General features: G+C 38.3%; 2 protein-coding genes and 1 non-coding gene across 14 annotated transcripts in view; 1 reads left to right on the plus strand and 2 right to left on the minus strand.

The window, feature by feature from the left end:
• MINAR2 (membrane integral NOTCH2 associated receptor 2) overlaps positions 1-303 on the minus strand; it is a 47,519-nt gene extending 47,216 nt beyond the window's left edge. For 8 of the 10 annotated variants that reach the window (XM_060415641.1, XM_060415636.1, XM_060415639.1 and 5 more), the window contains exon 1: positions 265-303. The gene's annotated coding sequence lies outside the window, so the exon portion shown is untranslated. Of the gene's footprint in view, positions 1-82 lie in introns of all 10 variants that reach the window. The other 2 variants (XM_060415643.1, XM_060415642.1) reach the window with 2 other exon arrangements.
• Positions 304-9,849: 9,546 nt separating this feature from the next.
• The window catches only part of ADAMTS19 (ADAM metallopeptidase with thrombospondin type 1 motif 19), a 265,725-nt gene continuing 248,028 nt past the window's right edge, over positions 9,850-27,546 (minus strand). For 2 of the 3 annotated variants that reach the window (XM_042250270.2, XM_012178168.5), the window contains 2 exons: positions 13,658-13,835; positions 9,850-11,134 (listed from right to left, as the gene is read on the minus strand). In XM_042250270.2, coding sequence (XP_042106204.1) covers positions 10,983-11,134; positions 13,658-13,835 — 330 coding nt within the window. In that variant the 3' untranslated portion in view covers positions 9,850-10,982. The remainder of the gene's footprint in view (positions 11,135-13,657; positions 13,836-27,546) is intronic. The other variant, XM_042250271.2, reaches the window with a different exon arrangement.
• Positions 14,649-14,720, plus strand: TRNAQ-UUG (transfer RNA glutamine (anticodon UUG)). Its single transcript has one exon. It is a non-coding gene; the product is annotated as a tRNA-Gln (tRNA).

Consider the following 27,546-nt stretch of genomic DNA (forward strand, 5'->3'; position numbering starts at 1 on the left):
ACACACACACACACAGACACACAGACAGACAGACAGACAGACACACACACACAGACACACAGACACACACACACACACTCACTCTCTCTCTATCCCCTCGGATGCTCGAATGAAACAGCTGTGCCCATACTTATTCAGTTGTAAAGGATGAATGAAGATGTGTCTTCATACAGAAATAACAGCTTAAGAGGAAGTACTCTTTGGATCAAGGCTACCAGAATTTCAGGGTCCCAGGCCATAATTTGGAGCACATGCTACAGTCACCTGTAGAGAGACATCAGTTGATACTTCTCTTTGAACACTGCCGAGCTGACCCAGCCGGCTTGGCCTTGTCTCCGCAGCCTCACATGTGATATGCAGGATCTTGTTTCTTCTCATGTTTTGACTCCCAGAGTCTCAGGGTCATGTGGAAACCTAACCGTGTTTAGGTTGTCAGGCTCAGCTTAAAGGGGATATAGCAAGAATCTGCTTGATCGTTTGCTGCAGTAATTTAGTGCTCCAAACTACCGCCCCTTGGTCCGTTCGCCCTCTGAGGTCTCTTTGACTCTGCTCTTAGCTGTTCACAAAGCGGACTTGGAAAGGGAGGAGAATATGGCGGCTGGGTTTGGATGTCGTGCGTTCCTCAGTGAACCCATCTGCCGTTCAACGAGCCGAGGCGGGAGTGAGGTTATGGAGAGTATCTCAAGCCAGGAAGTTATGATGACTTTAAGGTAGATAAGCTCTCTCATTACAAGCCACTCTGTCTCTGGCAAACCATACTTCTCACCAGGAAAATATGGATTTTCATCTAGAGAAAGAGAAGGCAAAGAGTAGACACATCAGCAGTGTGTAAAAGACACAGCCTGTTATTTTGTGCCCCAGATGCAAACCCATCTGATTCAGCAGGAAGGATTTTCTTACAAAGCTAATGGGGTGACATGTGGAATATATCAGCACCAGATTTCAGAAGAGTGCCCTATGGCTTATTAGACTCAGCAGCCAGGATGTTCTTGAATCAAGCAGACGCTAGAGAGTACTTCCCTTTTTTATGGCAATAAACATGAGGGTATTGAAAAAAATAATGTGTCCTACTGATAGCTGTAAACTGGAATAAACAACCAGTGTTTTCCCTAATAATTTTTGGACCCAAACTCTATCACTGTCTTACAATGCTTAAAATATTTGAGCTTTTTTTTTTTTTTAGATCAGTACACTTACCAGAGAAAGAAAGAAGGACTCCACATGGCAGTTGATAATAAGAGGTAAATCATCCGTGTTTGAAGAACCAAGTGTGTTATGTGTATGTGCATGTCCTTGGTACTCTCTGGACTTTGCTGGCGGCTGCCAGAACACATCTAATGAGCAAATATTTCTCAGGCTGTTTGCTTTTCCTAAAAGATTCTTCGGGGAATAACACACATCTTCAAGAAGAACCTTACTTCTCTTTGGCTCTCTACATTGGCAAGTGGAGACACAAAACCCAGATCCAAATATATTTGATTAGATCCTTTCCGTAGCCAAAGTATGAGGTAGGTGAAATGAGCCATCAGTTTTCCTTAGGCGCCCTTCCTTTCAGATTCCTCCACTGTGCTCTAGATGCTCAGAAGTTCGTACACTATCTCCTTTCTTTTACACGATCTCTTTCCTTTCCAGTTTCAGACTGCCCATCTTCTCCCACCATCCTTTGTCTACCATCACTCCTAAACCATCAGTTCTTATTTTTCACTACTATCCCTGTGGGTAACCTACATGACTGACAATGGGAAAATCACGTTTTCTCCTCCCTCTTCTGCTACGGGTCAAGCCCCACTCTCACTCCACCCCTAAATCGTGCCTCTGTTGAGGCCAGTCCTGCCTAGAATCATTTCTTCCCAACCCTGGATGTTGACCACTTCCTAATCATACTTCACGGGCCATGGCTGACACCCAGCCTTTCACAGAAACTTCACATATTTTCTCTAGTAAGAGAAATGATTTTTCCTTCCTTTGAAATTTCAGAGTGATCTGTTTATCCTCTTATTATCTTTTGTTTGATACTATATTTCTCTCTTTTTGTTTATGAGCCACTTTACTGGACACATCATGAAAGAGAAGCCTTATTGGATGCTTCCATCCTCACATGAGTCATGTCTGAAGAACCTCACAAAGCCCTTTGCTCAATAAATAATGGTGGGTGTTACCTCTTTCAGAGCCCTAGAAAGGGCTGGAAATTGATAATGCAATTAAATTTGATTAAAAAATGGCTTAGTGCTCTGCTTTTCAATCAATCACGCCCAGTGAAAAAACGATCCCACTGCTAGATATATTTATGACATACTCCATATTCTCTTCTGGTAGTTTATAATGCACAGACTCGCACGGAAGACTGAGAATTTCTGCTTCATTAATGCTTGCTTGCTAAGTCACTTCAGTCATGTCCGACTCTGTGCGACCCCATAGATGGCAGCCCACCAGGCTCCCCGTCCCTGGGATTCTCCAGGCAAGAACACAGGAGTGGGTTGCCATTTCCTTCTCCAATGCGTGAAAATGAAAAGTGAAAGTGAAGTCACTCAGTCGTGTCCGACTCTTAGTGACCCCATGGACTGCAGCCCACCAGGCTCCTCTATCCATGGGATTTTCCAGGCAAGAGTACTGGAGTGGGCTGCCATTGCCTTCTCCGTCATTAATGCTAGCATTTGCCAAATTTATTTGATCACATAACACCCATTTCATTGTTCGCCTTTCAACACTACAAAAAACTGACCTCAGAATGATTGGATAAATACTGTCTTAGGGGTTCTATTTCTTCACTGTCACTAACACCTTCATTCTCAAGGAACAAAGTATAAATAAATATAAGTAGTTATACTGTAGGAATAATCTGATAGAGATCTGGATATCTGGGCCTTCTCGACTCTTACCATGCACCTAATCATTTCTCTTTCTTTAAAACAAATGTTCATAAAAGCATCATTTCTCCTTGTATTTGGGCCTAGAAGTCTTTTGAAACATGAGAATGATAAAAATAGAATTAAATGTGGTTCACTAGGCCAAACTATCTAAATACTAATTAAGCATATTCTTTTTTTCTTCTCCTCATCCTTCCTCAGTCCCTTCCTTTCTTATGCCAAACCAACTGAAATACCCGAAAATGTTTCCACTGGAAAAGTCTGGACAATATTCAGATGAACAGTTGGGTTCATAAAATTATCTAACTTTGAAAATTAGTTGGAGAGTTTTGATTAGAAACAAAGCCTGTGATTAGATTATAAATCCTTCTGCATCTACCACATAACATTTTCAAAACTGATGAATAAGGGAGGCAGTCAGGTTACCTGAGCACACAGAAGCGGATGTCAGAGTGTTTCTATGACATGTAACTAACCTGTGCTCTTGGGCAAGTTTCTGCATCTCTCTGGGTCTCAGTTTCCTCAGCTACAATGTGAAGGTATTAATGGTTCCTTACAAGGGTGCATGGCAACCCACTCCAGTGTTCTTGCCTGGAGAATCCCAGGGATGGGGGGAGCCTGGTGGGCTGCTGTCTACGGGGTTGCACAGAGTCAGACATGACTGGAGTGACTTAGCGGCAGCACCAGCACAAGGCGGCTGTGAGGTTTAATAGGTACAGTGGTTAAGAGAACCCTTAGCATATATTAAGTGCTTAAAACAGGCTCTCTGCTATTTTAAGAGAGCATAAGAAATGGATTTTCATTTCAGTCATCTGTGATATAAAGCAAAATGGGGGAAGATAAAAGAAATTTGAAATCATTGTGCATGACTCTTTGCAACCCTTTGGACTGTAGCCTGCCAGGCTCCTTTGTCCGTGGGGTTTTCCAGGCAAGAGTACCGGAGTGAGTTCCCATGGCCTCCTCCAGGGGATCTTCCCAAGTCAGGGATCAAACCTGTGTCTCTTATGTCTCTTGCACTGGCAAGTAGGTTCTTTACTGCTAGCTCCACCTGGGAAGACCTGACATTCTACTGTCCATAGTTAAAAAGCAAACTTCATTGGGATAGACAGGTACACACTACTATATTTAAAATAGATAACCAACAAGGATCTACTATAAAAAATATTTTTTAAAAATCATTCAAAAGGCCAACTTCATTTTCCAGAATCGCCTTCTTTCTATGAGTCAGGGTTAGAAGTGGCTGAAAGAGAAACTGGCATGAGATTTGGAAGGCAAAATGGAAGCAGCATCCATTCATCTGAAATTCTTTTTGCAATCAGATACAGTGACAGAGGCAGAGGCAGGTTCTAGATTGCCTTTGCTCTCCTGAGTTCCACATCCACTTCTTATTTCTAACTGTAGGCCCTGATGACCATCAGGAAATAGACCCATTACCCAGTATCTGGCTGTGGTCCTACAGAGGAAGAAGCTAACAGAGGCAACAGCATCTCATAGACGTCTTTACAAATCACTCCTTCATAGCTACACTTACCTAGTCGTGCCTGGCTGCTCAGACTGGTTGGTGACTGCTCTGATCCTTCAGCTGCTCTTACGGACCTTCACTTCCCCAGCTCTTCTTGCAGCTGTACGAGTTCAAATCTGTCATCCCCTAACACAGGTTTGCTGATTGAACCCTGGCAACTACCAGTATGAGAAGTGCTTCCAAGGAACAGAATTTTACAAATGAATCCTGGAGTTAGTTCTCTGATATGACTAGACTTAAAGGCATTAATGACAAGTAGTAAGTGGGACCCTGGTCATTCAGGGCAGAATGGTTATATAAACTCTCGCTGATAGTCACCTGGAGTGAAGTACCTACAGAAAGCAAGGTTCTGGGTTACAAAATACCTGCTGCAATAAAAATTTTTCATAGAAACAAATAGAATAAGGAATTTGGGGTTGGATTCATTGCTTCTAACTCAGGTGGAGAACATAGAGAAAGAGATAAGCCTGTGGTTTTACATTCACAGCTCAAGGTCCAAGTTGGGAACCAGAAAGGTTTTATGACTGCCTTGAAATAAAACCTTTTAAACTATACTGCTGATGTCCTACCACCTGTGATATCTTCTAAATCTGTATTCCGATTCAAGTCCTGGAAGATCCAGAACCAGATGAAAAGTATGACTGTAAGGTGTTAACATACAGGTCAAAGGAATTGCAGGATTTCACCAATTCACATTAACTGAAACCCAAGATATATGTATAGGAATGTTTTTAATGATATGAATTAGGGTAAAAGGAATACAATATGCTATTAGTTGCTTTTAAATTGGGTTCACTAAGCTGAGATTCTGGATTCACATTGTTAGTTCATAAGTCTGGGAGTAACTCTAATAATAAGACTGAAAACTGGACCTAATGGTAGTGTACACTGAATGAAACTGAGATACTCTAGCTTCCTTGTAGTAAAGAGGAAAGTATACATGAATTTAAAAAACATCTATTTCTGCTTTATTGACTCTGCCAAAGCCTTTGACTGTGTGGATCACAATAAACTGTGGAAAATTCTGAAAGAGATGGGAATACAGACCACCTGACCTGCCTCTTGAGAAATCTGTATGCAGGTCAGGAAGCAACAGTTAGAACTGGACATGGAACAACAGACTGGTTCCAAATAGGAAAAGGAGTATGTCAAGGCTGTATATTGTTACCCTGCTTATTTAACTTATATGCAGAGTACATCATGAGAAATGCTGGGCTGGAAGAAACACAAGCTGAAATCAAGATTGCTGGGAGAAATATCAATAACCTCAGATATGCAGATGACACCACCCTTATGGCAGAAAGTGAAGAGGAGCTAAAAAGCCTCTTGATGAAAGTGAAAGAGGAGAGCGAAAAAGTTGGCTTAAGGCTCAACATTCAGAAAACGAAGATCATGGCATCTGGTCCCATCACTTCATGGGAAAGAGATGGGGAAACAGTGGAAACAGTGTCAGACTTTATTTTTGGGGGCTCCAAAGTCACTGCAGATGGTGACTTCAGCCACGAAATTAAAAGACTCTTACTTCTTGGAAGAAAAGTTATGACCAACCTAGATAGCATATTCAAAAGCAGAGACATTACTTTGCTGACTAAGGTCCATTTAATCAAGGCTATGGTTTTTCCTTTGGTCATGTATGGATGTGAGAGTTGGACTGTGAAGAAGGCTGAGCACCGAAGAATTGATGCGTTTGAACTGTGGTGTTGGAGAAGACTCTTGAGGGTCCCTTGGACTGCAAGGAGATCCAACCAGTCCATTCTGAAGGAGATCAGCCCTGGGATTTCTTTGGAAGGAATGATGCTGAAGCTGAAGCTCTAGTACTTTGGCCACCTCATGAGAAAAAGGACTCTGATGCTGAGAGAGATTGGGGGCAGGAGGAGAAGGGGACGACCCAGGATGAGATGGCTGGATGGCATCACTGACTCGATGGACCTGAGTCTGAGTGAACTCCAGGAGATGGTGATGGACAGGGAGGCCTGGTGTGCTGCAATTCATGGGGTCGCAAAGAGTCGGACTCGACTGAGCGACTGAACTGAACTGAAGAGAGATTAAAAAACACACACACACACACATAGATGTGCTCATCTCTGTGTTAAATCTGTCCCCTAAGAGGGTCCAAAGGGTATTTCCTTCACCAGGACTTGAAAAATACACTCGTGAAGGTAGTACTGGATCCTTAAAGAACTTCATAGTAGCTGTTCTCTGTAAGCCAGAAAGGACATTGGGAAATGCTGCCACAGAACAGAGCTTCTTGAATTTAATGAGGGTGATGGAATTCTACAAGGGCATTTAAATTCCAGGGACCAGATAGGTATGGTTTAAGGGGCAGGCAGGGTCAAAAGGGTAAAGGTAAAGGTTTGACCTACAAAGATTTTTGGCATTGGTTAATTGATTACGGAGGCCAGAGTACTGAAAGAGATGAGCACGCTACTAAAGTCCTACTTGGTTTGTCCAGGCATTTAATCTCTAGACTTGATGAAGATAACTATGACCTGAATCACCACACCAGGGAATTCCTTTTCTTTGATCCATTCCATGTGACAGCAGGTTCACAGACCCAGAACTTTCTGAAAAAAGGGGAGGCTATATCTTTTACAGGAAGGATTCTGCTGCAAATTCTCCAAAATGCATACTGTAAATCTAACTTCTAGTCTTCCCTGATGGGATGAGTGTACTGGGAAGAGGGAAGTAATCAGACTTTTGGATGCCTTGTAGATTACCGACTCGGAATCGATACTAATTGCTGGTGACCTGAACTGCCACTGAAGTCCCACAGTCAGAGCAAGAGTCTATGGAAGCCCAACATTTTAACTAAGCTTTGGCTTAAATCTGTCTCATACTGAATCAGAGTCCCTAAACATATCTGACAGTTATTTCCCTAATTCTGAAAGGAACATTTGGAGGAGAAATACTCAGAAACTGGCAGAATTCCTGCTTCACTGGTTAACTCCATGATCTGTAGAATGAGGGCTTTTATGGTAGTAATGGCACTGTCAGTCCTAGAACTGGCCCTTACATACCAAAGTTAAAAAGAAAATCAATACGGTGTTCATGAAGCGATGAGAGTTACTTCTACCAAAGAGGATCGAAGGATGCAGGCGTGATAAATTCATTAATTCATTCTTTCACTCTTTCTGCCTATTGTCCTTACAGAAGATCAATGGATTTTGGAGAATTACACTGGATTATCACAAATTTAAACAGATGGGCGAGGGAAAAATTACACAGGAAGAGCAGACACTCTCAATTCCACCCCTTGATTCTTGAATTCATAAATCTAGATAGAAATATCACCATGTATAGGTTGATGAATCAGACCATATATAAAAACTCGGAGGAATCACACCATATACATCTCAGAGGCCCCTGAAAATGTTTTCCACTCAGCTGGTGCCAGAACAAAATATTAAAAAAAAAGAAGGCCATTGCATCATTCTGTCAGGCCATCTGCTTCAAGGTGATGCTGAGCATGGCAGTACCAGAGTTACATGGGCATGAATCCACGGCCACAGTGTCTACTGTAATATGAATGCTCTGAACAGAAACCACACCGCATGGAATACTCTAACCATGAGCAAGGCATTTGATAAGTTCATGGATGGTGTTTTGGCAGAAACTTTGCAGGCTGGGGAGGCAAATTCATACTGAGGGTAAGTGGCTATTTCTGTGAGAACAAATCACTGCTTGTTTGGTGATTAAAGTGAACTAATGTAATCTTACTACAATCAAGGCAGTGGGCTAGTCCTGCCATAGAATGGTGCCATGTTGGGGAATAATATTTTCTCTGCTATTGTTAGGCTGAGCCCTTGTGATGGCTGTAGCTGGAGAGGGGTCTTGGTGAGGGGAAGGTCATGTTACTGAACCCATGCATAATCTCTAGTCCTGCCACTACCGTCTCTGTTCCTCGGCTCATGGGCAAGGACAAAGGTGGCTAGTGAAAGAGACTGGCCAGTATACACAGAACTTGTCAACTTGTCCAACTGGTGATTAAGCCCCCCCTCCTTATAGTGCTCTTTGGTGAGCAGTCAAATGGAATGTAAGTTATTCACATACCTTTTCTTCAAAATTTCTTCATCACCAATTTTCAAACCATGCTCCTTCCAAGTCCTTGTCAGTCCTGCAAAACATCTGGATTGCAATAAGATGGCATTAGATCACTTTAATCACCGAACAGGCAGTGGACTATTTTCACAGAAATAGCCACTTACCCTGAATATGGATGTGTATTGCCAGCCTGCAAAGCCAAAAGCCTCATTCACTATCAGGGTGTTCCATATGAGATATTGTTTCTTTTCAGTGAATTCATATTACAGTAAACAGTGTGGCAGCGGACTGACGTTTTCCGAAATCTCCAGTATTAATTACCATGTCCCCCATCATCCTGAACAAATGGCCTGACAGAATGATGCAACAATGCCTTTTCTTCCCCAAGTATTCAATTCTGGCATCAGCTGGGTGAAGACATTTTGGAGGTTCTCTAAGATGTTGTGCAGGGTCTAATTCATCGATCAGTAAATGGTGACATTTGTGCACCAATTCATGGATTCGGGAATCAAGGGATGGGTTAAGAATGTTTTCTCTTACTATGTAAGTTTTCCCTCTCGCATTCCCCTACTATCTTCCATAAGATGTGTTGAAATTGACTGGTTTTATATCTCAGCAACTAAACTAAAGGATACCCATAGTAAGGGACAATCTAGAAACAAACTGTACCTTATATGAAAATGAAGGTGAAAATATTAATAAGGGAAGTCTTCAGAACTATGAGGATTTTGAGGTTTTATTCTGCTTGCAATCTATCAAGTTAGTCTGCCACACTTTCAGGGTTGCTGCTGCTGCTAAAGTCGCTTCAGTCGTGTCTGACTCTGTGCGACCCCATAGATGGCAGCCCACCAGGCTCCCCCATCCCTGGGATTCTCCAGGCAAGAACACTGGAGTGGGTTGTCATTGCCTTCTCCAATGCATGAAAGTGAAAAGTGAAAGGGAAGTCACTCAGTCATGTCCGACTCCTAGCGACCCCATGGACTGCAGCCCACCAGGCTCCTCCATCCATAGGATTTTCCAGGCAAGAGGACTGGAGTGGGGCGCCATTGCAGAAGACATAAAACTCCTGGGATAGAGACAAAGAATGTTATTACTTACAGCAACAGCAGTAGCCTGAGAATCAGCATTTCTTGCACCAGTTCCCTGAACCCCACTTCCCACAGGATGGCATGAAGAGAGCCAGGCAGTACCTGCACATTCAGTGAACTGTGTTACAGGAGAGAGATCCCAGTTTTAGGGAACTTGAAACTTTCATAATGAGAAATAAGCATGTTTGCCCTTTGCTCCAAAAAAGACACTATCTTTACCTTCCAAGGCTGTTCATTACACAAACATCCTTTAGAAGATAGTCCAGAACAAAAGCAGACAGTGCCAAGACATGTGGAAATGTGAGAGACTCATGAAGAACTGCCTCCCAACAGGAAGTTTCACATATTTTATTGAAAAATCTAAGAAATCATGTGAATCATGTACAATATTTTCTCACAAGAAAACCTTAAACTGGTTTTTAAACGTTTCACAGAATTGTAAAACTTTTTAATTTTTAAAAAGAAAGACACAATGAAACTACCTCAGTATTATAAGTTTTTTGTTTTTCCTTGTTCCTAGGGAAAAGGCTGAAAAAGTAAATCTTCTCATTATGATTTGTGAGGCTAAGTACTATACTCTAATAAATCTGCTAAAAAGATACAAGGAAATGGGTGGATCAACACTTTCTTTGTTCAAAATATTTTAAAAAGCTAAAATATAATGACAACATGTTAAAATAATACACATTTTTGTAGGATGTTACCATTTCTATAACGGTTTCTCTACACTATATCAACAGTGCAATGGTGATTCAGTGTAAATCATTACAGTGTTTCATTGTTACAATACTTGTGTTCAAGTACATGTTCATGAACATGATCAAAGTCTCTATTCAGACTTTTCTTTTCCATTATTAAAATAAGGTTATAATTACAGTAGAATTTTTCCTATGGATATCTCTAAATCTGAACCCAATGCATAATACATTCTCTAAAAACCTGTTCAACACTATGAGGTTTGTTATGCTTACACATCTCCCGCAGATTACAGAAAATGGGCAAATTCTGCATCAGGATACCAAAGGAAAAAAAAAATGATATCTCTCCATATATAACTAAACTATTAGGCTAAATTAGTATACATTCTGGATAACTCAATGGTATTGTCAGGGAGAGAGTAGCACCTTAGAGACAGCCCTAACTTAAAAAAAAATTGTTAAAAAATTTTTTTAAAGTCTAAAGATCTTGATTGGTTTTTGTTTTTCCCTTTTTACTTTTATTCTGGAAACTGGATCCAACTTATTTATATAAAATTATTTATGAAGCCATATAGCATAAATCAAAATGTTTGTAGAACCAAAGCAAACACCATATTGGATGTTTGGCAGGCAAAAAAAAAATAAATTAATTAATTTGATTAAATTATATGTAATCTGATAATATTTGGTCTGAAAAACATGCTAGTGTGTGTGTTTATAAATAACGTAATTGCAAAGAGCTGTTAGCCAGCCAGCCTGCTAGAGGTCAACTCTTCTGCTGCAGCTTTTGGGCATAGAAGTCCCTGCACGTCTCACAGCAGCGCTGATACCACCGCATGTCCTGACAGAGGTTCTTCTCACGTATCACCCGGCAGTACACAGGCCACTGATCTCCCAGGCACTTGAAAGTCAGAGCAGCTGTGAAACGAAACACAGGGAACTTAATACATGCAGAGAAACTAGGTGTCTTGAGTAGAAACAAACAGCAATCATTTAAGTGGGGGGATTTTGTACACTCATGTTGACTCATATACATGACCTTCCAGAACATAAAAGACAGAGATAAACAAACACGCACACACACACTCTATAATAAAGAAGTATAGTGGCCTTACTCATGAGCTTTTATAGACTTATTAAAGATAGATTTCCCAAAGCCGATGAGTGTACTGCAAATGGCTTTTAAGTTTCCATTTCATGACTTCTATTTAATCTTCTTTTGGATTTTTAGTTGAGAAGATTAAAAAGAAAAATGAATGTGTTCAATATGTTCACCATTATGAGAATACAAATTAATAAGTGCTATTATGGATGAACTTGCAAAGAAACAGCAAAACAAAAATCTGCTTACGCTTACTTCACATTCCTGGTTTCCTAGACAGCAGACATGTCTAGCTGTGATATCTAAGAGTCACAATTTCACGCATCCCTAAAATCAAAGCTGATTAACAAAAGTGACTAAAATTTACAGTAATGAAGTGTTTGAAATGAGTTCTTGGTATAAAAAATTCAGTGAGGTAAATTCGGCCCCAGTTTTTCCGAAGAAATAGCGTGTTCTGGCATGTGTAATAAAAGACAGTCTGCTGCGACTGTATCTTTAGCCACTATTCTAATATGATTCATTATTTTACATTTTAAAAACCTTAGATTTTCCAACCACTGTGCTTCTATGTTTGGGGATGTCCTTCAAGAAAAAATAAACAGAGAAAATGGAGTTTTAATTTAATTCTTCTTTTAATTCATTATTTTATGCCACATTTTATGTCAAGAAGGACTCCAAATAATTGTTGGAGAAAGGGATTATGTTGCTTTTAAATACAAGGATTTATCACATCTGCTCTAGGGTTGCTTAACTTCTTGTCTTAACTAGTTTTAATTCTACTTGAACTGATTATTTCTTAGAAATGCTAATTATTTGGCTTAAAAAAGAGAATTTTTATATTTCCATGAAGAACCAAACTTTTCCATTTGATTGAAACTTATGCTTGGAGAAGTATCTTTGACAATTTAGCTCTTTGAATTTTGGCAGTATTATTCTGTATGATTAAACTGATTCTCTGGAGATTATACATACAAATTAAAACTGAAGGTGTTCCCTCCTGGTAACCATACGCTTGTTTTGTACAGCTGTAACTCTATTTATGTTTGTAAATAAGTTAATTTGCATCAGTTTTTGAGATTCCACATGTAAGTGATATTATATGATATTTGTTTTTCTTTGTCTGACTTATTTCACTCAGTATGCCAAGGGGGAAAGGGGAGGGGGTAGGATACATCGGGAGATTACAATATATAAAATAGATAATAAGGGCCCACTGTAGAGCATAGGGAGCTCTAGTGAATACTCTGTAATGGCCCATATGGAAAAAGAATATAAAAGACTGGATATATGTATATGTATAACTGATTCACTCTGCTGTACTACAGAAACTAACGTAACATTGGAAATCAACTATACTACTATAAAAATTCATTTAAAAAAACAACACATAATGTTAAACAAATGAACCCAGTGACATCCAGGCAGCAGTGCTATTAAAAACTGCTGACTGCCACAAAAATAAAGGCTAATGCATTCATGAATACTTTTATGCAAATATAGGATATATTACTTAAAATACATATTCTACTTCTTGATGTTGTATTAGACTGACAGTAACTGAGAATATATGTGAAAGCCTTTTATAACAGAAAACTATGTAAATCAATGCTACTACTATTTATTTATATTTAATATTATGTCCTTAAATGTGAAAAAATCAGTACCTTTTGTTTAGCAGCGTAGATCCATGTACCTGCTCTCCTTGAAAGTAAGTTTTTTACTCTTTATCTCTCCAAAGGATAATTTGTACCCAGGATCACAATGAAGAGATCCAAGATATACACTACAGCTTCACCTTTCCACCGACAAATAAATGCTACTACTATTTATTTGTATTTAATATTATGTCCTTAAATGTGAAAAAAATCAGTACCTTTTGTTTAGCGGTGTAGATCCATGTACCTGCTCTCCTTGAAAGTGAGTTTTTTACTCTTTATCTCTCCAAAGGATAATTTGTACCCAGGATCACAATGAAGAGATCCAAGATATACACTACAGCTTCACCTTTCCACCGACATTACCTCAACTGAGGGTTCTGCCATGGGACTGGTCAGAATAAAAAATATGGTTACATCCTCCAACCCTTTTTAGGCTGATCTTGAGTGATACGGCATTTGCATTTCCACAGCCTGACTCTGAAGGGACAGCTCAGGAATGAAAATAGTTTTCATTTAGACTACATGATCATTTGGACTATCTAGTTGAATAGATCCAATTTAGTCAGAAGCAAACTAATTAGTACAGATTGATAACTAAGCTTTAAAGTGATACATAAAACAGAAGAAGCCATGCTCATTTCTATGTCTGTGAAAATCACTCCCTTTTTTTGATCTGCTTACCCAGCCTGGGTGATGTTATAGTATTTACATTAATCTTCTCATTGCAAGGCTGCAGGTGGCATGGTCTGTACGCTGCAGGTTTTTCTGAAGAAAAACATTCATTTCCATGTCTTCCTGTGATCTTATGCATGCACTGAATAACACGCGACTGCATTCCTTTGCCACAGGTAATTGAGCACTAGGAGAGATACAAGGTTTTGTCAGCTGTTCTTTTTGCTGTTTCCTTTTTCTGGGCTGTGAGTCACGTTTTCCTTATATTTGTTAAAACTGACATGAGCCACAACATCCAGGGTTGATGTAAAACAAGGGTCAGAAACACCGCTGCTCATAAATTGGACACAATGCAGTTTAGAACACCTAGCTGACCTAAGGCAGAGCTTTGAGTGATGAAGGACACAGGCAATTAAAGAGAAGATGAAGTTATGCAAACTATTATATGTAGAATGAATAAATAACACGGTCAAACTGTAGAGCATGGGGAACTAGATCCAGTATCCTGTGATAAATCATAATGGAAAAGAATATGGAAAGGAATGCACCCATATGTATAATGGAATCACTTTACTGTACAGCAGAAACTAATATAATAGTATAAATCAACTAAACTTCAGTAACATAAAAATGAAAAAAAAGTTTGAGAGTATGACTTGGGAAAGATAGTGGGCGATACCAGTAACACACTTGGACCGACAGTTTTTAAAGTTTTAATATCTAGTTTGCAACAAATGACTTGCTGTTCTTTAATTTAGTCACTGATGCTTGACAGTTGGATATGCCCAACTATGGAGCTGTGTAGACTATACACCACCCGTGGGAGCTGGTGATGGACAGGGAGTCCTGGTGTGCTGCAGTCCATGGGGTTGCAAAGAGTCGGACACGACTGAGCAACTGAACTGAACTGAACTGAGAGCTGGATCCTCATTATAATTTTTCAATGTACTCATCCACTCTGGCCTTAAAATGTTTATTAATAACATCAACATGGCAGAATTCCCTGGTGGTCCAGTGGTTAGGACTCCATGCTTTGACTATTGGGACCCAGGTTCAATCCCTGGTCAGGGAACTAAGATCTTGCAAGCCTTGTCAAAAACAAACAAACAAACAAACAAACAAATAAAACCAAATGGTGTATCAATCTGATGTGTTAATGAAATCATTGCTATGTCTTAGAAGATTGTTGTTGTTTAGTCACTGTGTCTGACTCTTTTGGGACCCTTGGACTGTAGCACTCCAGACTTCTCTGTCCATGGGATTTCCCAGCAAGAATATCAGAGTGGATTGCCATTGCCTTCTCCAGGCAATCTCCCCAACTCAGGGATCAAACTCACATCTCCTGCATTGGCAGGCGGATTCCTTACCACTGAGCCACCTAAGAAGTCCATCTTGGCAGATAACATCATATCTAAAATTGTGCAAATATTTGAAAATCTTGTGTTTTTCTAGTAAGACAGCCTTTTAATGTATCTCCTATAATGAGATAATGTAATGTACCTATATCTCAGATAAATATAGTTTATTTGTAAGTTATTTCAGAGAACATATTTAATGTACAATGTCTGTTTATTAAAGAAGTCTCTTGGGTCCACGTATATCACTAGATTTAATTTGTTACACAGATAAGCTGAGGTCTAGCTGAATGAGAAAATATAAAAATTACACGTGACAGAGGGAATATGCTTGTGTTTTGAAAATATTTATTTACTAGTTATATTTTCTTTACAATAAAGATTCAGTCATATTTGGCCAAATAGTTCTTAAAACTTAGATCTATTTAAAAACATGATCTCGGCATATTCTACTTGAAAACTGGTCAATACTTTCTGATTGTCATCTTTTAGATATGCAGGCACAATTTTATAACTGTTTCCCTTAATATTTTACCAAGTCATTATTAGGATTGCATTTTCTTCTCAAGAATTTTCAATTCTTCCTCTACTATCATCTTGGGTTCCAACTCGTTTTATTTTCATCAGCAGAAGCATTCTACACAAACCCTTATCACCTCAAGTCTGTCTGCTACTGTTCACTTTGTCTTTAGCCTCCAGCCTTCTAGTCAATTACAAATATTAACAGAGAATATGTATTCCTTTAAAATTGCTTTATATACATAATCTCCTTCGAGAAACTTCAATTATTGAGTTGCCCATTGCCTACGAGATAAAGCCCCAATATCCTTGAATGTCCAGGCTGGCATTTACCTCCTCAGATTTAATTTTCTACCTCTCTGCTTTAGGAATCATTTGCTCTATAAAGCACTAATCATGTCCATGTACTTTCTACTCCTACAACTAGAACCGTGCTCATAGAAGGATTCCTTTCCGGATGCCTGGTCTCTTGTCAAATCACAATCTCAAATCCACTACCTTCACAAAGTGTTCCACAATTATCCCAGCAACTCATGCATATTTATGCAACATTTATGGTTTAAAACCATATACCTATCTATCTGAGGCTATCCCTTAGAATCACTTGGGAAAAAAATCTTTTTAACTATATATTGTAAAGCCTAGAATTCCTAAGGCAGGAAACAGATGGAATCTGGGAATATACATTAAAAGAAAAAAAAAAGTACCTACGTCATTTTGCTGCACAGCCTGAGTATGGGAAACACTGGTCAATAGTATATGTTCTACATTTGATGTAGCCCAGTTTGTATTACTTCTTATCTCTGATAAATATCTTTTCATGCATCTAGTGTGTCTCTTGGTAAATTTCAGGCATCTAGTGTGTCTCTAGGTAAATTCTTGAAATTAAGCTCACTGTCATATCACTTTCAATAATAAAACTTATATATCATGTACAAAAATAGCTAAGAATAACACAGTAACAATTGTATGTGCATGCCATTTACGCATCTACTTTACAGATAACTGATGTTTCTAAATTCTATAAATACTTCTACATAAAACCTTCTTTGCATGTGACAAGAACAACTTGGATATTACACCCTTTTAAATCTGACTTTTTTTCTCATTAACTTCTACAGGACCTAAATGCTTCTATTAGTTTAAGCTTTATTATAATTTAAAAGCTATTATAAGAGGAGTCACTGTTTACATGGTCTTTGTCCTTTGGAAGATTCTTAATATTATTAATAGATATATGCATACAGACAACATGCTTCTTAGTAATATTTTCAGGAAAACTCAAATAATTAAACTAAAAACTTTAAGTGGTTAAGTTTGTGTGGAAATGTATCATTCTAGTATCTGCTTCTAAAATTTCTGTAGATCTTGAAAGTAATCACAATATTGGAGACATGAAAAGAACAGAAATTTTATAACAGATGAACTCCTTTTGAAGTAATAGAAAAGGTTCTCAATCACATGTCAAACAAGTCTAGTAATCAATCATAGACTATTACCAACCCTTTCAACTAATCTTATATTAACTCCAAAGGACACGTGTAAACCAAAGTAATGTCATTTTTTTCAGGATCACAAAGTAACTATATATACATGATAACTCAGAATACACAGTTTTAGTAGATAATGGTTGAAGAGTGCTTCCATAAATTATTTTTTAGAAAATTAAAGAGAAAAAAGTTCATTTAATTGAAATGGCATCATTTCTGCCTTTGAAACGAATGGAATAAGCTTTATTATGAAATTAGCCTAACAGCTTTAGAATATAATTTTTATTAGAATACTTCAATAATAAAAACATCAAGATTTTACTAGTAATCATTTTCTTTAAAAATATATGTGGTAAAAATTTATTTCAAATGTATGAAAAATAAACAGGCATATTTGAAATGCCAAAGTATCTTCTAAACTATTTCTACTTTATTATAGAAGGTACTACTGAATAATTGGATATCTTCTCAAATCACATCATTATGATTAAAGACAGACAAATATTAAAAGGAAAAGTCACTATAGTTTTGGCTTGAAATGAGGAGACCAGGGCTCTAATACGGTCTCTAGAATTTAATGTGCCTGGGACTGTTTTCCTTTTCGTTAAGTAAGGCACTGTGGTAGATCATAGCTACACTTTCAGGTCTAAATTACTATGAAAGGAAACACTCCAAATAATTTATTATTAAAAGTTACTGCAGTCAGGCAATTTTTAAGCAGTGACACTGTATAACAGTAAAGACTGCAAATTCATTATCTAATTATTCACTGTACTATCCAACATTGGCATGATAGCAGTCCAATAATGTCTCAAAATTATATTTTGCTTGAATTTTTCAGAATATTCAATTGTTTATTGGCTTTTCAAATACTTACTGATTACCCACCATGTTCAGGGTTCTGTGCAGAAGCTAAAAACAGCAGAAATGATTAATATTATGAAGCTGGTGTTTATTTAGGATCTATTATATGCCAGATACTGGCATATAACTCTATTATATGCCATAACCTATATGCCAGATACAGGTTACATTTATTTTAATATCTCATATGAAGCCCATGAGCACTATTATTACTCCTTTTACACACAGGAGAAAAGAGAGGCGCAAATAAGTGAAACAAAATGCACTCAGTGTCACAGCTAATGACACTGTACTGGAGTTTGAACTAATATGTACTAAAATCAAAGATGGGACATGTAGTACCACTCGATACTAGAAGATTGCCAATATTTCTCTTCATGTTAACAGAAATATTTCTTTTTCCTCTATCCTGCGGAATAATCTCTTATCCTAATTAGAAGGCTTTTTTTTTTTTTTTTGAGTTGTGTTACTATAACACAGGCTATGTGGTATGAGATAAACTATTTTGCCGTAATGACAATTAAGTAGCATGCTTTCTCTTTAGACAGAGTGATCATAGAATTTAACATCCAAATCAGAGCACTTGTGAAAGAAGTTCTGATAACTATTCGTGGACTATGGGCATAAAAAGGGATGGTCCTGGGTAATCTGGGATACACTGTCACACTATCTGTAGTTGATTTACTGATAGATCTATGTATTAGATGGCAAATGGACACATGAAATACCTATTATAAACCAGTCATTATCTAATATGCTTTTATACATAATACCTTGGTTAATCATGCTCATAAACCTAATATCCGACTCTTCGCAACCCCACAGATTGTAGCCTGCCAGGCTCCCCTGTTCATGGGATTCTCCAGGCAAGGTTGCACGCCCTCCTCCAGGGCATCTCCTGACCCTGGAACAGAACCTGGATTTCCTGTGCCTCCTGCACTGCAGGAGGATTCTTTTGCTGCTGAGCCAACGGGGAAGCCCATTTTCATCCACTCAATCAACAGATTTTAGTGAAACTCTCTGATGTGTCAAGTGCTCTTTTGGATACCAGAAAATAACAGTAAATGAAACGGACAAAAATCTGTGCCTGCAATCAGTTTACACTCTACTAGTGGGAAGCGAAAAGGTCAAGAGTTAAAATACATTGTGTATCAGATATTGACAAGTGCTATAGAGAAACTAAAGCTGGGAAGGAAGACTGGGAAAATCTGGGCTATGGGGTTTAGCAATTCAAATGGGATGATCAGGGAAGGACTCATGGAGAAAGTGATAAAGACATCTTCCTTGTGAAGGAGAAACAAACCTCAAATGCAATCTTCTGTTTCCAAATACAATGTTCCTTCCATTGTGTTTTTACAGATCTCGGATCAATTTCAATGAATTTCTCTTTCCCTTTTTCTTCCTTCCTTTCTTCTTTCCTTGCTCTCTCCCTCGCTCCCTCCCTTCAATCTTTTTCCTAATATATTTTAAACTTCTTCACATATGTACTAGGTTAAAATACATTAGCGACAAGGCAGCACTCTAGACGCCCACTGAATGCCAGAATGCTAAAGTGTCAAAATCAATTTGCCAGCAACTGGTAAAAAAAAGAAAAAGAACACCACAGAGTGTACCAGATAAGCTGCCATTGATCTTTCTTTTACAAGGAATGTTTCCTGACTAAAGTTATTTAAAAAGAGAGACTTGTACTGTCTGACAAATAGTCTGTTCCCCAAACAGTTTTAATATTGCCCTGAAGGACCTTTGAAACTAAGCGCCTCATGAATCAATTCCATGAATTAGAAGTCTTTAATTCTAAACAGGAAACACAATCTTGATGTACTAGGTTTACTATAGTAAAAAAGGGAAACAGTAATCTTTAGAACAAACTTCAATAGCAAGGCACAGGAAAAAAAATGATGCTAGTAATCGCCCTTTTCCACCTAAAGTATCTGCAAACAGAATTTGTTTTGACGTAATGTATTGATCATTTCAATCTACCTGAGAAAATGATGACATTCCCTGTACTTGAGCATTATCTTTAAATAAGATCATTATAGATTTCTCTGATAATAGAATAAACTCTTTCTTGACCTAGGATATTTAGTGACAATTTCTAAGATTGTATTAAATTATGTCTATATTAGTTTTCATGTCAAACACTAAATATGACAAAGGAAACTTCCTCAATAATTTAGTCTGAACTATTAAAATGATTAGAGAAATAGTTTAATGAATGAGAACAATGAATACAAATGGTAGCAAATTAGCAAGAAGACTATATTCTCTCTTAAAATGAGATTTCTGGAGAAGGGAATGGCTATGCAGTTCAGTTCAGTCACTCAATCGTGTCAGATTCTGCGACCCCACGGACTGCAGCACGCCAGGCCTCCCTGTCCATCGCCAACTCCCGGAGTTTACGCAAACTCATGTCCATTGAGTCAGTGATGCCATCCAGCCATCTCATCCTCTGTCATCCCCTTCTCCTCCTACCTTCAATCTTTTCCAGCATCAAGGTCTTTTCAAATGAGTCAGTTCTTCACATCTGGTGGCCAAAGTATTGGAGGTTCAGCTTCAACATCAGTCCTTCCAATGAACACTCAGAACTGATTTCCTTTAGGATGGACTGGTTGGATCTCCTTGCTGTCCAAGGGACTCTCAAGAGTCTACTTCAACACCACAGTTCAAAAGCATCAATTCTTCGGCACTCACCTTTCTTTATAGACCAACTCTCACATCCATACATGACTACTGGAAAACCATAGCCTCGACTAGACGGACCTTTTTTGGCAAAGTAATGCCTCTGCTTTTCAATATGCTATCTAGGTTGGTTATAACTTTCCTTCCAAGGAGTAAGAGTCTTTTAATTCCATGGCTGCAGTCACCATCTGCAGTGATTTGGGAGCCCAAAAATATAGTCTGTCACTTTCTCCACTGTTTACCCAACTATTTGCCATGAAGTGGTGGGACCAGATGCCATGATCTTAGTTTTCTGAATGTTGAATTTTAAAACAACTTTTTCACTCTCCTCCTTCACTTTCATCAAGAGGCTCTTTAGTTCTTCTTCAGGTTCTGCCATAAGGGTGGTGTTATCTGCATATCTGAGGTTATTGGTATTTCTCCCTGCAATCTTGATTCCAGCTTGTGCTTTATCCAGTCTAGAGTTTCTCATGATGTACTCTGCATAGAAGTTAAATAAGCAGGGTGACAAAATACAGCCTTGACGTACTCCTTTCCCTATTTGGAACCATTCTCACTCCAGTATTATTGCCCTGAAAATTTGATGCACAGTGGAGGCTGGGAGGCCTACAGTCTCGGGTTGCCAAGAGTCGGATATTACTGAGTGACTAACATTTTCACATCATGTATTCTAGACCCTTAAAACTATTTCCATTATTTAAAACTTTTTGTCATTGTTACACCACACAATAAGAGCTCACTGATGCTGGGAGGGATTGGGGGCAGGAGGAGAAGGGGACGACAGAGGATGAGATGGCTGGATGGCATCACTGACTCGATGGCCGTGAGTCTGGGTGAACTCTGGGAGATGGTGATAAACAGGGAGGCCTGGCGTGCTGTGATTCATGGTGTCGCAAATAGTTGGTCTCGACTGAGCGACTGAAGTGAACTGAACTTTATTTTACCTAAGAAAATTTCATCTGAATAAACTAATTGAAAAGGAAATATTTGGGGATGAATAAGCAATATCCAAGCTGATGGAAGAGTACAGCAGACACTTACCTAACTCACATGTTTATCATATTCCAAAAATGGCCAACAAGGGTCTGGTGATCGAGATGTAAACTCTTGGAAAGTTATATTTGCTAAGTTAGATGCTAGCCCTGAGTGGGCAGGGTTTGCCAATAAAAGCAGGTTAAGATGCCAGCATGATCTGAAAAATTTGTGGTCTGTGAATAAATGTAAATAAATGAGGGACATAGAAAAAAAAGTAGGAAACAAAACAAACTCAAAAAATTCTTAACAAATTCTCAACTGAGGCATTGTCCTAAAAACAAAGGGTTGAAATGAAGTCTGAATAGCCAGGAAGTCCATCTCATGGACCAGCCATGGTGTGGAATTCTTTCTCCCACCACAAAGATGGATGAGCTTCCACCACAGTTCAAAAATTGTAGTAAGTTCAAATTTTAGTGAGAGTGGACCATGGACATTTCATCCCGACAGTATTATTTATAGCATTAATAGTGCTGCTAAGAACTTGGTTTAATACTTGGAAAAATATGTAAACACCTTATACTAGGTGTTTAGGGAAAGGCCATTTATCCTGAGACATTTTATGGATGTTATAATTTCACTATGCTGTGTGTGCTATAAAATTACTGTGGCCTGATGAAATTCTTCTTCAAGCCTCATCTGATGCACTGAGGATAAATAACTCTTATATAGCATATTGGTATAAATACATTTTGGTGGATCAAATAAACATATAAGGAATGAGTATACTCTGTTACTAAATTTTTATTATATAGAAATATTCATTTCATGATGGCTTTGAGTATGCTTATCAAGAATACGTATCTTTTAAAATAATCTACATATATTGTTCCCCCAAATTTCTATGAATACCACAATGCTTAGAGGCATAAATCCACTAGCTACTAGTGAATAAAAGCAAACATGCTCTGTAATACACTGACATGAGTGAAACGTGACTGCACAGGCACTAATAAATAGGTTATCTACAAGTTTATAAAGTGTCAAAATGAGGGACAAAGACAGTGAACATGATTTTAGGAGGTTCTCAAAGCTCATCCATAGTACCACTTGAATCCACTTTTGTAAAGTGCAAAATTATTTGTCACTGAAAGTTCATGAATCATGTAGGAATATCCATAAGGGCTCATGATATAATCTATCTGATATGTCTCTGCCAAATTCACCAAAGGACAGTGTCCTTTTGTCTAAGGAGTAACCTACGTGCTTCTGAACAACTTAATTTCACTTAAAAACCCTTTATGAATGGGATATCTATAAATATCTCTTAATTACTCTTCTATATAGAGAAGAGACACTCATTGTTTCCCATTGATTTCTGATTTTTGCACTGATTCTGGGCTCCATGGGTTCTAGGATCAAGTAGATATATTCTGCATATGCAACTTTCAGCTACAAAAGATTTCCCTATCTAGTCTTCAGTATTGGGATCCTATGGTAAAATGCCAAACGTTAAAGTTACTGGTTAAATATTAGTTTCCACCTTTCCTTTCAGGACTTCAGAACAGGCACACAGGCAATGCTCAGTGCTAGCTGTTACTCTGAATATTTAGATAACCTACGTTTGGGAACCAATCGGGACACTGTGCTGTAAGTAAATTTGTATACTTAGGTTAAATAATCAACTTGTTTGCCTGTTAATCTGTGCATGTTAAACTCTAAAGTTAGTGTAAAACTCTTCAACCTGCCGAGTCCCATAAAATATTCTTTTAAACATTATACCAAAGAGGCAGGAACCCAGAAATAAAAATACTACTGTATTTATTTGGAGTTTTATTGGATAAGAAATATAACTAGTCTACTTTTAAGTTCCTTGAAAAAAATCCCCCAATTTCAGGATATTTAGGGGTTAAAAATAATAATTCTCACACTTGGCCAGCATAGAGATTACCCGAGATTCCTTCCTTCTAGACTGTGCCAAAGATATATATTCTGGAGAGAATGTGTATTCTCCAGGCCAACAGCTAAGGAAGGCTCTGTAATGCTTTACTCATTTCCAGCTGGCCTCTGTAAGAAATAGGAATTCCTAAATTAAGAGAAAATTGTCACTGGCAGACAGAACTTTTTTTAACCAATATAATAGACAATCTTATAGAACCTGATATAATTTATAATGATAAGTGCCAATCTCCAACAAGGTTAACAGCATTGACTTGGATAATTTGTCTTTGGGAATAAATGGATTATTCCAAAGTAGTTTAACGAGAGTGAAGTAGCATTCACAGTGGAGTGTGGACCTCGTAAGGAAACTAAATGATGACTTCTACTGGAAATTATTAGCACAGCATTCCTATTCATTTATGTATATGTTTGGCAGTTCCATCTTTAAACTTTTTAATAAAGTGAGTGTGAAACAAGCATACTAAGGAACAAAAGTTAGCTTTGTTTTTTAAGGTTTGCAATTTATTTTGGTCAGTGTTGCAACATCTTTAAACATAGTTCATCTGCTTTATTTAACACATGGATATTTGGGATTGAATGTATTCCTAGAGGTCAGACATTGAGGATTTTTTTGCATATGTGTTTAATTAATTCATCGCTTGGTTCTACAGCTCAACTATTTTTGTCTCTTTCATGAGAATGTTTGCATAGAGTTACTGCAAATCAAGGAAATGTGTGTGGCAAAAATCAAGCAGATTGCTTAAGAACGATTAGCAGAGAACTGAATGTGTTATGAAAGGTCATAATAATCACCCCAATCATTTTTTATATCAAATTATATACACTGATCACCACAATGATGGAATTAAAACAAGATGTTTTACATTAAGAAGCAATTAATACATACAAAGTCTTGGGCATATTCGCAGTTCTGTCAGTGCTGAGCTTATGAATCACAGGATGTTGCAGAGGTGAAAAAAGACCAGCAGTACATTTCTATTTTATCACTATCATCCCAGGGAAACATCTTCCCACCAGAGACAGTTGTTTGGAAAGACAGTGATTGAATTTCCTTTTCCAATTAAATACTTTCCAGGTCTAGTATAACAACCCTATGTCAAAAATGGATCAGATCCTCTGCAGCCATGTTAGAGTAAGTGTGTGTTTTTTATTTTGTTTTCAGTAAATAAAATCTTGATTTAAAGTAGTACAGAGTACATTATATAGCAACCTTTAACTTATTCCAACCTGAAATATACCAAATATTTCCCAGTTCACAGAGAAAATTCTTAACTGTGCTTTGTTTCTATCTGCTGCCTTCCTTCTAGGTTAGATCATTGCTCCCCAACCTTCTGTCAGGTATTGACACATGAATTCCAGACAATGCAAAACAGGTCTGCCAGCTTCCTTGAAGCTCAACCTGCAGCATCCTTCAGGTTTAAATAGCTCGTTACACAAATATGGCTGGATTTACTTTTTTTATTAAAAAAAAATCACAGTTTTAAGTAGTTTGATATACCATACAGAAAAAGGTCAAGGGAGTTGCATGTTTACATAAAATTATATTGATTACCTTAATATTCCTGGAGAAAGACAAGCTAGTTACTAATTTTTCCTAGAAAAATATATGAAACATTGTAATTGTTATAGAACTACAGTCAGAAAAATAGATCAGAAGAAAAGAAATACAATGCTTAGATGTATCATACATTTTTTGCTTACTCGATGAAAACAGTTTAAGCAGTTCTTTATTCAATAAAAATCACTGCTTGTCATGCTATGCTATGTTCATTCAGAGAAATATGTGAAAGGGCTTAAAGGGTTAAGACAGCAACAATGTAAGGCAGTAAATAATTGAGGAAAATTAATCTAGTCGATAAGTGCAAAACACATTTTGTTATTTATTGGGGAAATGAGGTACTTGAGATAGTCCTTAAAGGACTTGGATGGTTGGAAAAAAAAATACATTTTAGTGATAAAGTGTATATACAAAGACGTGGAGATTGTAAAAGTACAAACTTCTCAGGTCTGAGCTTACTGGAGATACCGAATTAATGAGAACAAAGAGATGATTCTCAATAGGTAGGTTAAGATCAGCATATAGAAAGCGTTGAACATCAGAGTGAGTACATGAAAGTGAAAGTTTTAGTCGCTCAGTCGTGTCCGACTCTTTGCGACCTCATGGACAGTAGCCTGCCAGGCTCCTCCATCCACGGGATTTTCCAGGCAACAGTACTGGAGTGGATTGCCATTTCCTTCTCCAGAGGGTCTTCCCGACCCAGAGATCAAACCTACATCTCCCACATTGTAGGCAGATGCTTTACCGTCTGAGGCACAAGGGAAGTCTTAGTTGACAGTAAAGTCCTTTAGTTGACAGTAAAGCCAATGCCAATTCTCTGAAACTGTTTGAACCGTTGGTTAGAGTGGTGAAGCCATCCCTATGAATGAATGAATCTGCAAGAGGGCAGTCTGAGGGTACAGAAGCACATTATAAGTTGTTACCTCTAGTCAAGGCTATAGTTTTCCAGTGGTCATGTATGGATGTGAGAGTTGGACTGTGAAGAAGGCTGAGCGCCGAAGAATTGATGCTTTTGAACTGTGGTGTTGGAGAAGACTCTTTAGAGTCCCTTGGACTGCAAGGACATCCAACCAATCCATTCTGAAGGAGATCAGCCCTGGGATTTCTTTGGAAGGCATAATGCTAAAGCTGAAACTCTAGTACTTTGGCCACCTTACGCAAAGAGTTGACTCATTGGAAAAGACTCTGATGCTGGGAGGGATTGGGGCAGGAGGAGAAGGGGACGACAGAGAATGAGATGGCATCATGGACTTGATGGATGTGAGTCTGAGTGAACTCCGGGAGTTGGTGATGGACAGGGAGGCCTGGCATGCTGCGATTCATGGGGTCGCAAAGAGTCGGACATGACTGAGCGACCGAACTGAACTGAACTCTAGTCATGGTGAAAATATTTATTCAGCCACTATGGAGAACAGTGTGGAGATTCCTTAAAAAATTGCAAATAGAACTACCTTATGACCCAGCAATCCCACTGCTGGGCATACACACCGAGGAAACCAGAATTGAAAGAGACACATGTACCCCAATGTTCATCGCAGCACTGTTTATAATAGCCAGGACATGGAAACAACCTAGATGTCCATCAGCAGATGAATGGATAAGAAAGCTGTGGTACATATACACAATGGAGTATTACTCAGCAGTTAAAAAGAATTCATTTGAATCAGTTCTGATGAGATGGATGAAACTGGAGCCGATTATACAGAGTGAAGTAAGCCAGAAAGAAAAACACCAATACAGTATACTAACACATATATATGGAATTTAGGAAGATGGCAATGACGACCCTGTATGCAAGACAGGGAAAGAGACACAGATGTGTATAACGGACCTTTGGACTCAGAGGGAGAGGGAGAGGGTGGGATGATTTGGGAGAATGACATTCTAACATGTATACTATCATGTAAGAATTGAATCGCCAGTCTATGTCTGACGCAGGATGCAGCATGCTTGGGGCTGGTGCATGGGGATGACCCAGAGAGATGTTATGGGGAGGGAGGTGGGAGGGGGGTTCATGTTTGGGAACGCATGTAAGAATTAAAGATATTAAAATTTAAAAAATAAAAAACAACAAAAAAAAGGAGTTTATCTAAATCAAAAAAAAATAAAAGGCCTTTATTTTTTTAAATTTAAATTTATTTATTTTAATTGGAGGCTAATTACTTTACAATATTGTATTGGTTTTGCCATACATCCACATGAATCTGCCACGGGTGTACACGTGTTCCCCATCCTGAACCCTCCTCCCACCTCCCTCCATGTACCATCCCTCTGGGTCATCCCAATGCACCAGCCCCAAGCGTCCTGTATCCTGCAGTGAACCTGGACTGGCGATTAGTTTCTTATATGATATTATGGCATTTTTTAATAAAAGTATTTATTGAAAGGGAGTGAAGAACACTCTACTTGTGAATAGAACAGAAAGTGTGAGGGATACCTTCTGCATGTGTGTTGGGGAAGATGGCACTGACATTATTCAAGAAAAAGGAAACTGGGAGT

This window comes from Ovis aries, chromosome 5 (genome assembly GCF_016772045.2).
Source record: "Ovis aries strain OAR_USU_Benz2616 breed Rambouillet chromosome 5, ARS-UI_Ramb_v3.0, whole genome shotgun sequence".
In the NCBI taxonomy this organism is placed as follows: Eukaryota; Metazoa; Chordata; class Mammalia; order Artiodactyla; family Bovidae; genus Ovis; species Ovis aries.